This window comes from Fulmarus glacialis, unplaced genomic scaffold (assembly GCF_000690835.1).
Source record: "Fulmarus glacialis isolate BGI_N327 unplaced genomic scaffold, ASM69083v1 scaffold43225, whole genome shotgun sequence".
Classification (NCBI taxonomy): Eukaryota; Metazoa; Chordata; class Aves; order Procellariiformes; family Procellariidae; genus Fulmarus; species Fulmarus glacialis.
Genome location: NW_009211877.1, coordinates 42,489 through 54,895, shown reverse-complemented (window position 1 = coordinate 54,895; position 12,407 = coordinate 42,489). Strand labels below are relative to the sequence as shown.

Genomic DNA, 12,407 nt, shown 5'->3' with positions numbered 1-12,407 from the left:
GGGGGAGGGCGAGGGGGGAGATAGATATAAAAAAAATTAACTTGGTCCTCTAAAAAAATTATCTAGGCATTCACGTAATTAGAACAATACTTGTTTACACTTTAGAACTTTAGGTATCAGTGTTTAATTGGAAATTTTATTTTAAGCCAGCCCACAAGCCACAACCTTCACTCAAGTGTCACACTGGTATCACTCAAGCTTCCTTAACATACAAGGCAGTCTCAGAAAGCAGTGTAAGAGGAATCTTCACAAAAATACTTAAAACTTAACTTTATTTGTGCTTTTAAGATTAACGTAGCGTTCAGGGATTCCAACTGTAAGAAAGCAATTGAGATAAACTACAATATAGGGAGTCTAAATCCACTAACAATCTCTCAATTTAAACTAAAAGTTCTTCAGATACCTAACCTGAGACACCAAATGTATAAAAAACAATCCAGTGTGTACTCAGGGAACATTTCTGCATTTTACATGTAATTACAGATTAAAAGAGAATCAAATTAGCGAGCAGGAACTGGAACCCAACTACCTACTTTCCTGCTCAGTGCCTTCACTACGAATCTATAGTCAATCTCCTGCTTGCTCTCTTTCTGGCCATGTGATTTGGCACAGCTGGCTGCACAAGAATTCAGCTTCATCAGGAAGACGGAGTGGTGCCCCAGTTGGAACATTATGTAGCTTTGCAGTTCTCACACATGGCTGGGAAGGTGGAGATGTTGGTTTGAACCACTCAAGGAGGGAACTTGCAATCAGGTCTCTCACTTCCTGGATGACTTCCTGATTAGAGATCAGCAGACTATTATGCAAAATGTGAGTATTTGCAAAACATGCAAAATCTCTTCTTCCTAGAGAGTAATTCCTGCTCTGTGACAAAGCTGTCCTCAGGAAAGGCCTATGCATGCTGAATCCCAAATGCACCAAGATGCTTACTGTGCAATCGTAAAATTAAACGCTGATGCTCCAATGTTCTTGAATACTGGCAGAAATCTGTATCTTTTGGCTAGCTATAGGTGACTCCCTTCTCAGTCCGTGCGCTTTCTGAGCTTCCCTTTGAAGGAATGTTAACCTATCACTTGAAAAGGCATTTTTTTTAGGCACCATAACTCTGCTTTATGCCAGACTCCAAGGCTTACGCTCTTAAGTGTACATAAGTAAGTTTACTGGTGGCTTAAAAGTAATGAGAAAGGACAACTAAACTTTCAGTACACACTTCTAAACTGTATCATTTTTCAGGTGGATTCTAACATCAGATCAAAATTCTAATTTTTCCTTCAGTCTGAGAAGAAGCCTCAGTATCTAAGCAGAAACACTAATAACTCTTAGGCTACTCTACTAAGAAAAATGGAAAGACAGGGAACACAATATCCAGGATATATTATTTTTCATCTTCTCTGTTTCCTCAAACAGGTGTTCACTGTTAACGTGGTTTTTTGGGTCCCCACGCTATTTAATATGGAAGTCTGCTTATTAATAATTTGATTTTTTATGTACTTTTGTATCAAGTAAAGGAGTCCAATAATCTATATCTCTTATATCATAGGTTTCTTTATGTCCTGTTTGTGAAAATTATTTGGCCAGCACAAAATGTCCTTGTGATTCAGAATCAGCAAGAGACTTTCAGTGCAGCAATGCAAAAGTGTATAAACATCTATTTCCTTACATGTAAAACAGATGATACTACTTATAACTTCATAAATGTGCTGTGAAGAAGCTTAATTTATGCTTTGCAAATACTCAACACTACTCCTGCAAGCTGCAGCTTTTACCAGTGCTGTTAGCTACCTTAATTACTTCCAAAAAGTATTTCTAAAAACCTTTTGCAGGAAGCCACTGTATCATTGAAAAAATGTTCTACATGGCTTCCCACATTTCAGCAGGCAAATGTGAATACATTACCAATTCTTAGGGAACTACTGAAACTACTGCCTCTTTCTTTTTTCAAAGGCTACAGATACAAAAGTATCCAAATGTAATTGTTTTATAAAATGGGGAAGCTTTCTAAAAGTTCTGATACAATGCAAAGTATAGCCTCCATTTTCACCTGAAACTTTTGCTATCCAGAAATGCATGGCAATATGTGTATTACTATGAACCCTTATTCAACTGCGAACCAGTTTAAACTTAGAAAGATGCTCAGATAACAACTGTGTAACGAACTCCTATCTCTTGCCCTATGTAAGGATACTGTCAAGAAAGAAAAAAGAATACAGAAAAATTACTGCAGTAATTTTGAAAGGCCTCTTACCATCCCTCAAAACTTACTGAAAAATATTTAACGCCAACAGGATCCTGAAGAAGACGCTCAAATGAAACAGCCCAGCTTGCAACTCTTCTTTCTCGAAGACGTCGGCAGCTCTGTACACTGGGAAGACTAGCATTGCTACTGAGGCTATTTTCACTGATGCAGTCTTTTAATTCAGTACTATTCAGCTCTGTTAAAAAAAAGAACAAATTTGTCAATAAAATATCATTCACTTTTACTCTTCAGCATTGTTGAGTTTATTTATCACACCTCCTGCTCAAGCTGAAAGTAGTGCTGACTTCAAAATATCCCTTCCCATTTTTATTAGGAGCACCTGCATAGATAAAGCAACCCCAACCATCTCTCATTTTTCTTCTGTTCAACTGCAAAGAAAATTAAATGAGTGTCTTAACAGCTATCCCCTGCCAGAAGCAAAAGGGGTAGGCACAAAAGGCAATCTCTTTTCTTGCATCACAAAATAAATATTTTTGACAAAATTTTCTGCTCACATTCCTCACTTCATGGACTGCAATCCTTCATAAGATTATCCAAGGAACATAGACCTTTAACAACCCACCGTTCACCAGAAAGTGGGGAAAAAAGCCTATTAGGTGATAGGAGATAGCAAAATCTCACACAGCCTTAAATCAGCAGACAGGGACTACGTGAAGTTTTTCATGGAAATGAGAGATTCCCGTTAAATGCTGAAAATTTAGGAAACAAGTCAAATGAGGAAAACACCACCAACGAAAATGAGGTAGTAATGGATGCCTTCCTCATCGATGGAAAGTAGAGGTATCAAACCATAGGTCCTAAATTTATCAGGGTTTCTGACAAAAACAGGGATCCGTGACTCCCTTCCAGACTCGAGCCAACATGGTGCATTAATCTGGGGACCCCAAGTTGAGAAATGATCAGATTCTTTAGATCTCAGAAAAACAGAAATTTCTTTTGTATTCTGAAAGACAAATTAACAAGAACCCAAAGAGAATTCAGGAAAAAGCAACCTTGCGTAGCAGCATGACTGTAATAATTTCAAGTATTGACCCAGATCATCTTTGTCACATATCAGTAAATAGAGCATGAACAATAAATTCTTAAAGAAGTGACCACTTGTTCACAGAAGTGTAAAGGTGAAAGAAATGGCTGCTCTAAGTAAAAGAGGGAACTGTATACAACAGGGTACTATTCACAAACCTGTCATTTAGTTGTTGTATGCCCTTTTACAAATCACCACTCTCTTCATCTGTTTACACAAATGTAAAATTGGTATAGTAGTAGTGCTCACAGATACCCACTTCAGAGAGGTGATCTGAGGTTTAATTAGTTGTGAAGACACAACTGAATAAAGCCCTGACCTATGGGGTCTGATCTCATAATTGCACTACAGAGATGCCAAACTGAATGACTCTGTGATGAAGTGATCAAAAAAAGCAGACATTCAATTCTTTGAAAAATTAGATGTGGGAAAATGTGGGAAAATAATATCCTCAAATGAAATAGATGATATCTTCAATAATTCTATGCCAAATGGAAAAGCAGATATACAGCTGATTATAAATGTAAACTGATTGAGAAAACTGAATTCACAACTAGTAAGAAATGGCCTATTCTTCATAGAGACATTTTTATTGTTGTTTACTTTGCTCAGTTAATCACCTGGACTAATAAAGCAAGGATTAATTTCACCTGTATTACTACTTTATAAGATCTCCCACGTTCTCCTTTTCTGTTACATATATTTCAAAGCACTTTGCATTTCCAAATTCTATGTTACAAAACATTACTGTTCCTCCCTGGAAGTATGAACTCTGAAAAAAAGGACCATTCAAAGGTAGTTATGAACATAGGAAAAAGTTATAAAGATAGTTATAAAGATAAGAAAAATCAAAGAAAAAAATAGTTCTGAAACTTCATTTTTAAATGCATTCTGTAGCTTATATTTACTAAGATGTAACAGTTAACTACAGCAAATTTCTGTAAGCAAAGCTATTGTTTAAGACAAAAATAAGACAAAATAAGACAAAGATAGACAATTAGATTAGGGACAAACGAAAATGTAACTTTATATTTTCAACAAGGATAACACATAAGGACTATAACAACACATCAGGTATACAAGTATTTTTCTTTACCTAATTGTCATATTAATCAAAGCTAATTAAAAACACTCAGCAAATAATGCCAAATTTTTTAATAAGAAATATTTATTCACTTTTTCCTGTAAGACATATGAAAGCACATAACCAAGTCAACTGTTAGCTTCATTAGAGAATACCTGTCACCACAGTGAAACTATTGTGAAAGAAGCTAATGTGAATCTGAAGAGAACTGTATCTAAATTTATTACCTGAATTATTTTGCTTTAACTCTGCAGGTGGATAAGTTTTATTTTACAGTCCAGGATATAAATAGACACCCACTTCTTGATATATCTGGAACATTTTCAGATACTGCCTCACTCCTAAAGGGTTCAATCCCCAGTGTTCTCCAGTGATGAATGATGAAAATTTCCTAGTTCCTTTCAGGCAAAGTCAGAAAGGTAAACTCATCCCACATACCAAACCATTTAAACCTATTTGGCTGACAGAGGGAAATTAGGGAGTAGCCACACAAAGTGCTCAACTCTAAATCCACAAGTCACAGCGCCTTAGGACTCAGAAGGGATTGCAAAATGGTAGGCACAGCAGTCATTAGCAGGTCAGCTTCGCCCTCCTCCCTCCAAGTGACGGCTGCTCAACTTCCCTATGGCAGGCAGGAAGACCAAACTGCAATTACAGTCTCTGAGTGTTTACACCAGTGGGTGACTGCTAACTACCTTTAATTGCTAGCAGCTGCTCGCTCTCTCCAGCTTGTCAGAGTTACATTTGCTCTAAACTACACTGGGTTCTCATTCCTCTGATATGCTGCTGACTCTGGAGGTCCCATGAAAACAAATGAACCAAAATAAGATTGCCTTTTCAACAACTTTGAGAGCTATTGGCCCAGGTCCTCCGAAGTTTTATAGCAGCATTAAGGGATTACTCATTCTCAGTAAGCTGTCTCTGTTCTGGTGGATTTTATGTAGCTAATTCAGAATTTTTCAGAAAGAACTATTTGAATTCATACTTAACCCTGACACTCCTTTGTTTTCCCTTAAAACAAAAACGCAGTCAGTTTGCTTTTAAAATCTGTACAGATTTCTGCTGGGGTACCTGCCAATCTGAAAACAACACAGAACAAGGTTGTTTCCCAGAAAAGGCTTGGTTATTCTAGTTTCTTTTACCACATATATCAACAGTTGCAATTAAAACAGTTACAACCTAGTGCAGGTAGGTTTAGAATCAGAGAAAAAGAAAGGTCAGATGGGAAGAAAAAAAAAAAACCACCAACTATAACACTAGTACACAATTTATCCAAATCACGCTTAAATGAAGACTGTATAAGCCATAACTCCTGCTCCACTCCCCTTGCAGAGGAATGTTTCCAATGTAAGAGTTCAGTGTCAGGTTTCCTGACTCTCACAACTCGCACATTCCTAGATACGCACAGCCCACCTTGGAAAGCAGGAAAACTTTCCAACCGAGTCACATATTTCGTCTAATAATCACTGTGATGATCATTAAAGGAAACGTAGAGCCCTGAATCCCACCCTCAAACATTCTAACCGCAAGGCCGTTGTGCAAAGTGGCCTCCTCCTTCTTCTTAAGTGTTTAAGAAAAGAAGATTAGCTCTTAGGAATCTCAGGATGCCAAAGGAGTTTACTGTGAAAACCCCAACTCAGGTGCACAGAAGACTCAGCAGTGTTGTGAAGTCTCCTAATGCCTACCTTCTTTTTTCCTTACTGTGTGGAAGCACTGACTCATCTTGCTTTACCTGTAAAAGGAGGCTCCTTACTCAAGCATCCCGAATCCTGGGGACCTACATTTATTTCTGTTATATTCAAGAACCACCGTACCTAGCGAGGAAGCACCACTTTCTGTGCAAACTCATTCAGCTTCATTTATTACATTCTTCAAATAGAGAATTGACACAGAACGCTTTCTAAAAATCCGCAGAAAAACAATCTTTTACACCTTTTGTGTTTACACATTCTGTGGAGGTTCTTGGTTTTGTTGTACAAAACCAGCATTATGTAAGAAAATGCAGGCATTTAATCAGCTAAAATCTTGAAAGTATACAGGATAAGATAGCTTTGAAAGTTTTGATTTAAATAATATGAAGCAGTAAGTCTGAATACAATTAATTAAGGATGGTTTTGTATGCATTTGTTCATAAAATCTGTATGTATTTTTTGACCTAAGAATACTTTTTATCATTGTGAGAAGCTACACGTATTCCTTGTAATCATCAAAATGCATAAATTCATATAATTAAGATATTCCAGTCAATCACTAGGTACATTACCTGGATGAAGCTGGTAAGAACCACTGTGGTGCCACTTAATCAAATACTTCAAGCCATTCACTGAAAGCCATCCTTCTGAATCCATACCAAGTTCAGCTGCAACGTCCCGGAACCCATTGGGTGCAGGTTAGTCCTACTGTACGGCACATTGTACCGCTGCAACTTTGGGATAAGGGAAGCTAAAGGATTTCCCCCAAAAAATTCCTGGTAGCCTCCAACACCATTCTAAACAAATTGATTCTTTACCCTCATGGCTTCAAGCAGAGGAAAGCAATAGTATACTTAACACAAAGCATTATAAAATGCTACATAAATAATTTAAAGAAAAGACCTTTTGCCACTGCTGCTAAAGGAACTTGAATTATTTATGTTACAGTGGAACACAGCTACAGCAAGCATGCACTGCCAACGTAACTGACAAATAAGTCATACACCTGTTAGAGGAAACAATCCATCTGTATTTATACTGTAAAAAGTGTAAACAGTGTTTCGTTTTATTTTGGACTTCATTGCAGATTTTTTGCTCTACCTTCCTTAGTTACTTTTTAAAATACAGTTTTACATTATTTATTATTGCAAACATCAGATTCCTTTCAAAAAAGTCTGTAAGAATGCTTTTCCTTATGAAAATTCTTTCCAGGTGATGAACACTAAGCCCAAAAATCAGCAGAAACTGCAGCACAGTAGTATCTTAGGAAAAAGACGCATATAGTATGTGTTACGCCTAAGTATTTGGAAATAATAGACTTCAGCTTTGTGGAACTGATCTCTGTAGGAATAGCAGGTAAGAACTGACTTAGACATTCTCAATAGCTCAGATACCTCACCACCTGTCTGTCTGAGAGACGAATGATGATGTACTTCTATTATATGTCCTTTGACCTTAAGGTTTTCCCTTTGTCAAGTGCTGTCTAGGTATCAATAGCCAAAGTCAGACATTAGCTGGAGACTATTGATCATCCCTGTGATGATTTACATGCCACAGTGCTCAGAACATCGGCAACAGCCTGCACGCTGTGTACGCACTCTTGCTATTCCCACAGTGCAGGAATGGAGAGTTTCCAAGATGGGAAGTAGGAGAAATCTGCTAATTACAGGTCGTTGTAGTAACAGAAAATAGTTTCTGCTATTCCTAGAGCATAGGTGCTACAGATTAATTGATCTATAGCAATGATCTTGCATCTAAGCATTATTACAGTTTGCACTGGGATTGTCTGCAATTCATTAAGCAAATCAATTACAGTTAATAGTTGCTACTGGTCAGCATCTTTGGAAACAACACTAATTCAAGTACTTATATCTTTTACATGTTACCTATCTTGCAAAGCCCAAGTGCACAGTTTTGACTGAAGAGAACATCCCAGCCTCGCACAAGCTAAGTTACCACGTAAAATAAATGCAACAAGGGGTAGATGTTTTCCAGTGCCTGGCTTTAATGTAATAAAAGCCATATGACATGAGGCTTCATTGACCTTGAAAAGAAAGTGTACAGAGAGCTGTCATGCCTCCTATTATACTGAAGGAATGTATATAAACACAAAATAATTACTTTTTATACATAAATTTCCCTTCCCAGACTAAAGCTTAACAACAGTATTTATAGTATCTAGTTATATGTACAAATACTAATATTAAGCTTTAGTCTAGGAAAGGAAGTATGCACTGCTATACTAATGATTACACGAGTGAAAATTTCTGTAATCTAGACATGCCCTAAAATGTGTAAAACTGTGCTTCTATTAATGAATTAGTGAGATTAGAGAAGACTGAAAAAATTTCAGTGCTGTGACACATTCAATAAAAGTGAGAGCCTGAAAATGTAATTCAGACATGAATCACAGCTTTTTACTCAATGCAGCTCTAAATGAAATGAATTAGGATTTTATTTCATTTCACTTTTTCTGGTTACAGTCTCTCTGGTTCTTATTTTTCCAATCCACTTTCTAGGTATTTAAGCATTGATTCAATATCACTCAGTATAGTTCAATTACTGCTTTTTACATAAATTATAGCCCCCCTCTTAAGTAGCATTTAACAATGAAGAGAGAGCCCATGTTAAATCTTAAGCACTAGCTGAAAAAGTAGGTCATAAAACTCAGTACATAAGTACATATAACTTATTGTCTGTTCTTTCACCTCTGCAACCTACATGGCCCTTAGATTCCATGACTTCACAAAACTGTATAGAATTAATTGTGAAAACACAATTACCTACGGAATTGGAATGAAATACAAAAGTCATATTGGAAGAACTGAAAATAAGTCAGATCTTTAAAAACAGTTTTCAGCTGGAAGCATAAGAAGCTTGAAATGACTATCATATGAGTACTATCACAGGGATCTCCAAGTTTGGATAGGCAACAGAAATAAAATAATTTTCATTAACATGGAAAAAGAACCCTCATGGAGACAAGATGCAAGTACATTCCATTTTAGCTAAAAAAAAATCCATCAAATTTTTGGCCCCTCAGCACCTGGAACTTAATTCAATTACATACACAAACAAAAAAAGTCTGTGCTTTGTCTTGATTTTTATATCAAACAGGTAACATCTGGGGGAAAAAATAAATCTTTTTCCCACAAAAACATAGGCTACATTTTAGAAATAGAAAGCAGAATAGACACAATTATTTTCTGTTTCCTTCTTTTGTCACTTTGCAGACAAGACAGATACAACATAGAGTCTATCTTCTCATCTAGACAGAAGTACTGTTATAGCAGTAGACTGTGTCAGCAGTAAAGAAGGAAAATACTTGACAAAGTCAGCCAGCCATTGGAAAGTGGCTCTGTCAAAAGGACCAAAACAGTAATGTTTCTCTCAGCTGTAGTTTTAGTTTTGCAAGGAATCAGAAATTAGGACACGATGGAGTTTTGTGAATAGTATTGCTAATTTTGCATTTACATTTCCATGTAATATAAAAAATTATCACTACCATTCAAAATATTTCTTCAATTTCACTGCACTAACTGGAGCAACAAAGTTTGTCCCCTTTTTATTTAATAAAATTGTCTTGTACTGTTGTCAAAGAATAGCAAACAATAGTATGTATTTGAGTGAATTTCTCTGCAGGATCAAGTGAACCAACTCCTGCCAAGCAAGACAAGTGAGAAAAGTCACCCTAAACTACACAAATTCCTTTATTCCATTAAGGAAGCATACTTAAACTGTTTCAATTAACTTCAAAGGTTCAGAGAAATAATCTTCTAACGTTTAACAAAGAGCGGACGTCCTTTAAAACATTAAAGCCACATTAAAATCAACACAAACAAGCTTAGGTGACATAAAGAGGAGTTTACTTAGAAGCACTCCAGAACTGCAAAAGCTCCACAGCGGGATTTTACAAATATCAAATTACTTACCCCCTTTTCAAAATGCATCACACTGTAAAGAAATTTCAACCTCAACAAAGGCACCAATACAGTTTACAACTTAGGAGCTAGAGCATATCTCTTCAAAAGCAAACAGGGTATGTAAAGGACAATAAAACAGAGAACAAGATTTTATCTACCATCCAATTATATGAAAGTCTACCAGCTCTGCCTCTTTATTATGAATGAAGCAGCCTAGTTATAATAAAAACGTGCATATATAGATGTGCCACAAAAAAATTATGCAAATGAATCAGTGACAGTATGTGAACATAATCCTGCAATATTTTCATTGGCATAGTTCCCAAAGAAGTCACAGAGTTCTGCACCACTTTGGGCTCACATCTTATAATATATCACCTTATTTACCACATATTATGTTGTTTAATATAGAAAATTGATTCTTTTTCATCATAAAAGTGAAAACAAGCTTCAGCTTACCTCCATCAGAAACAGTTGCTGACTGCAACAAGAAAGAGAAAAATAAGTGTTACTTAAGTTTCATGGTAAGTATTAAAAATAATATTTGAAATGTTAGCTACTTTTATCATCTTATTAACAACAGATAACATGAGAGAGGAAAACCTAAAGAAACCAGCTTTCTCACAGGTGTTTCTCCCCGCCATGAAATTCACCCCAGGCCTTTTAACCACTCTCCTGGAACTTGATCCCACTAGTATTTACTGGACAAAGTACTTCCTGCTGTGAGTAGCTACACTGCTTCCAACGGTCCTTCTTAGATGAAGAGTCAATCGGTTGGTATATGTAAGAAAGCAAATACCTTAAAATTGACCTGCAAAGACTTAAAATGAAAACAACACCTCATATACTTTATTCTGCTGCAGTATCTGGAGATATGTGGAATCAAAATTAAAATTTTGTCAGTCAGATGACCCTGAAAACTTCCCCTGCTGATGACTTCCGACTTCCACAGAGCCAAAAGGATGTTACGAGCATTTCCAATAAGCTAGGTAAGAACTCCTCACCATCTCTGTTAGTGTTTTACATCAAATTTTCAAGGACAATTAGTCTTCTAGTGAAATGTTGAAGTTTATGTGCTTATCTTCCCTAAACTTCTCACCTTTGATCACAAATTACTTCAAGGCAGCTAACATTTCTGTAAAACCAAGTAGGTGACCATTTCCCAAACATGTACTCCAGTGCTTCAGTGCTTGCACCTTAACACTCAGCTGAGTGAAAGACTGGAAGGACAGCTGATTTTTAGATTTAAGTTTGTATTGATTTTTAATGGCTATTAAAAATCATTATTATTATTTTAGTTTGGGGAATCTTTTTTTGGTCATTTAAAGTGTCCTTGAACCTTTAAGTAACTTTCTAAATAGCTAAAAAGAAACTCTCTTATTTTGTACTGCTCTTTAAAAAGCTAGGAAAGAATGCCCTATAATATCTACAATTTCTTCAAGATGGAAAACACAGAGAAGAAAAAAACATACATACATATATATATATATATAACTCAAGAGAAAAGTTATCTATATATAACTCAAGAGAAAAGTTATCTCTCCATAGTTTGTCTGTATTTTCCAGCCTTGGCAACAATCATTCCCTCTCCCCTTCAAAATCCACAAAAACTTTTAGTAATCCTTAAAAGAATAATATCTTCTCCCTTCCTTCTCTTTTCTTCTCTATTTCACTGCAGGATCTCATACTGCTGTTAACACTATCTAAAGAACATTACTTGTTACAAACTGCCGTGGCCTCACTATTCACATCAGCAGCAGAGGATCTGATCTAGTTTTTAATACAAGTATTCTGGAACTTTCAAAATCTAAACCAGTCCCTATTGACATCACTCCTCTGGTGCTAGTTCAGATAAATACAAATACATCTTTCATGGAAAAGATCAAAAAAATGATGGCACTTCTTGTTTAACTACCCAAAAATAAATGCTTCTGAATCTGTGAAGCGTAATAATATAATCAAAAGTGTATCCAGGCCTCTCACTTTTTTTAATAGCACTGTTTCAGGTATCAAAAAAGTATTTCTGTTTTGGGTATAGTTCTTCAGTGAGGCTTAGGACATCTTTTCTACTTCTATTTTGCACGTAAGTCTAGCAAGCATATTATGCATTCAGAAGCCGTAACTTAATTCATGTTTGCAATTTAGAAAATTTAATTTACATTACTGAAATCTGTTTTATAAATCTGATTGCTTCTAATTTCTTATTCACATACTGTACAGAACAGCTGATGAATAAACAATTTCAACATCATTTCTCAAAGAATAAAGAAAAGGATGACTCAAAGTAAAGTAATAGTAACAGTTTACACATTAGACAGAAAAAAATAACAATACTTTCAATGGTCATTTACTTTGGCAGCTTGCATGAATCTAGATTCAAACACAAAGTACAATTCTCCTTCATGTTTTTGAAAGGTATCAAGTAAAA

The 12,407-nt window shown here is 35.9% G+C and overlaps 1 protein-coding gene across 1 annotated transcript in view; it reads right to left on the bottom strand.

The window, feature by feature from the left end:
* Positions 1 to 567: 567 nt before the first annotated feature.
* The window catches only part of LOC104076733 (regulator of G-protein signaling 12-like), a 48,443-nt gene continuing 36,603 nt past the window's right edge, over positions 568 to 12,407 (bottom strand). The window contains exons 3-5 of the mRNA XM_009577702.1: positions 10,439 to 10,460; positions 2,263 to 2,432; positions 568 to 777 (exon numbers count right to left, since the gene is read on the bottom strand). Of these exons, the coding sequence (XP_009575997.1) occupies positions 568 to 777; positions 2,263 to 2,432; positions 10,439 to 10,460 (402 nt within the window). The remainder of the gene's footprint in view (positions 778 to 2,262; positions 2,433 to 10,438; positions 10,461 to 12,407) is intronic.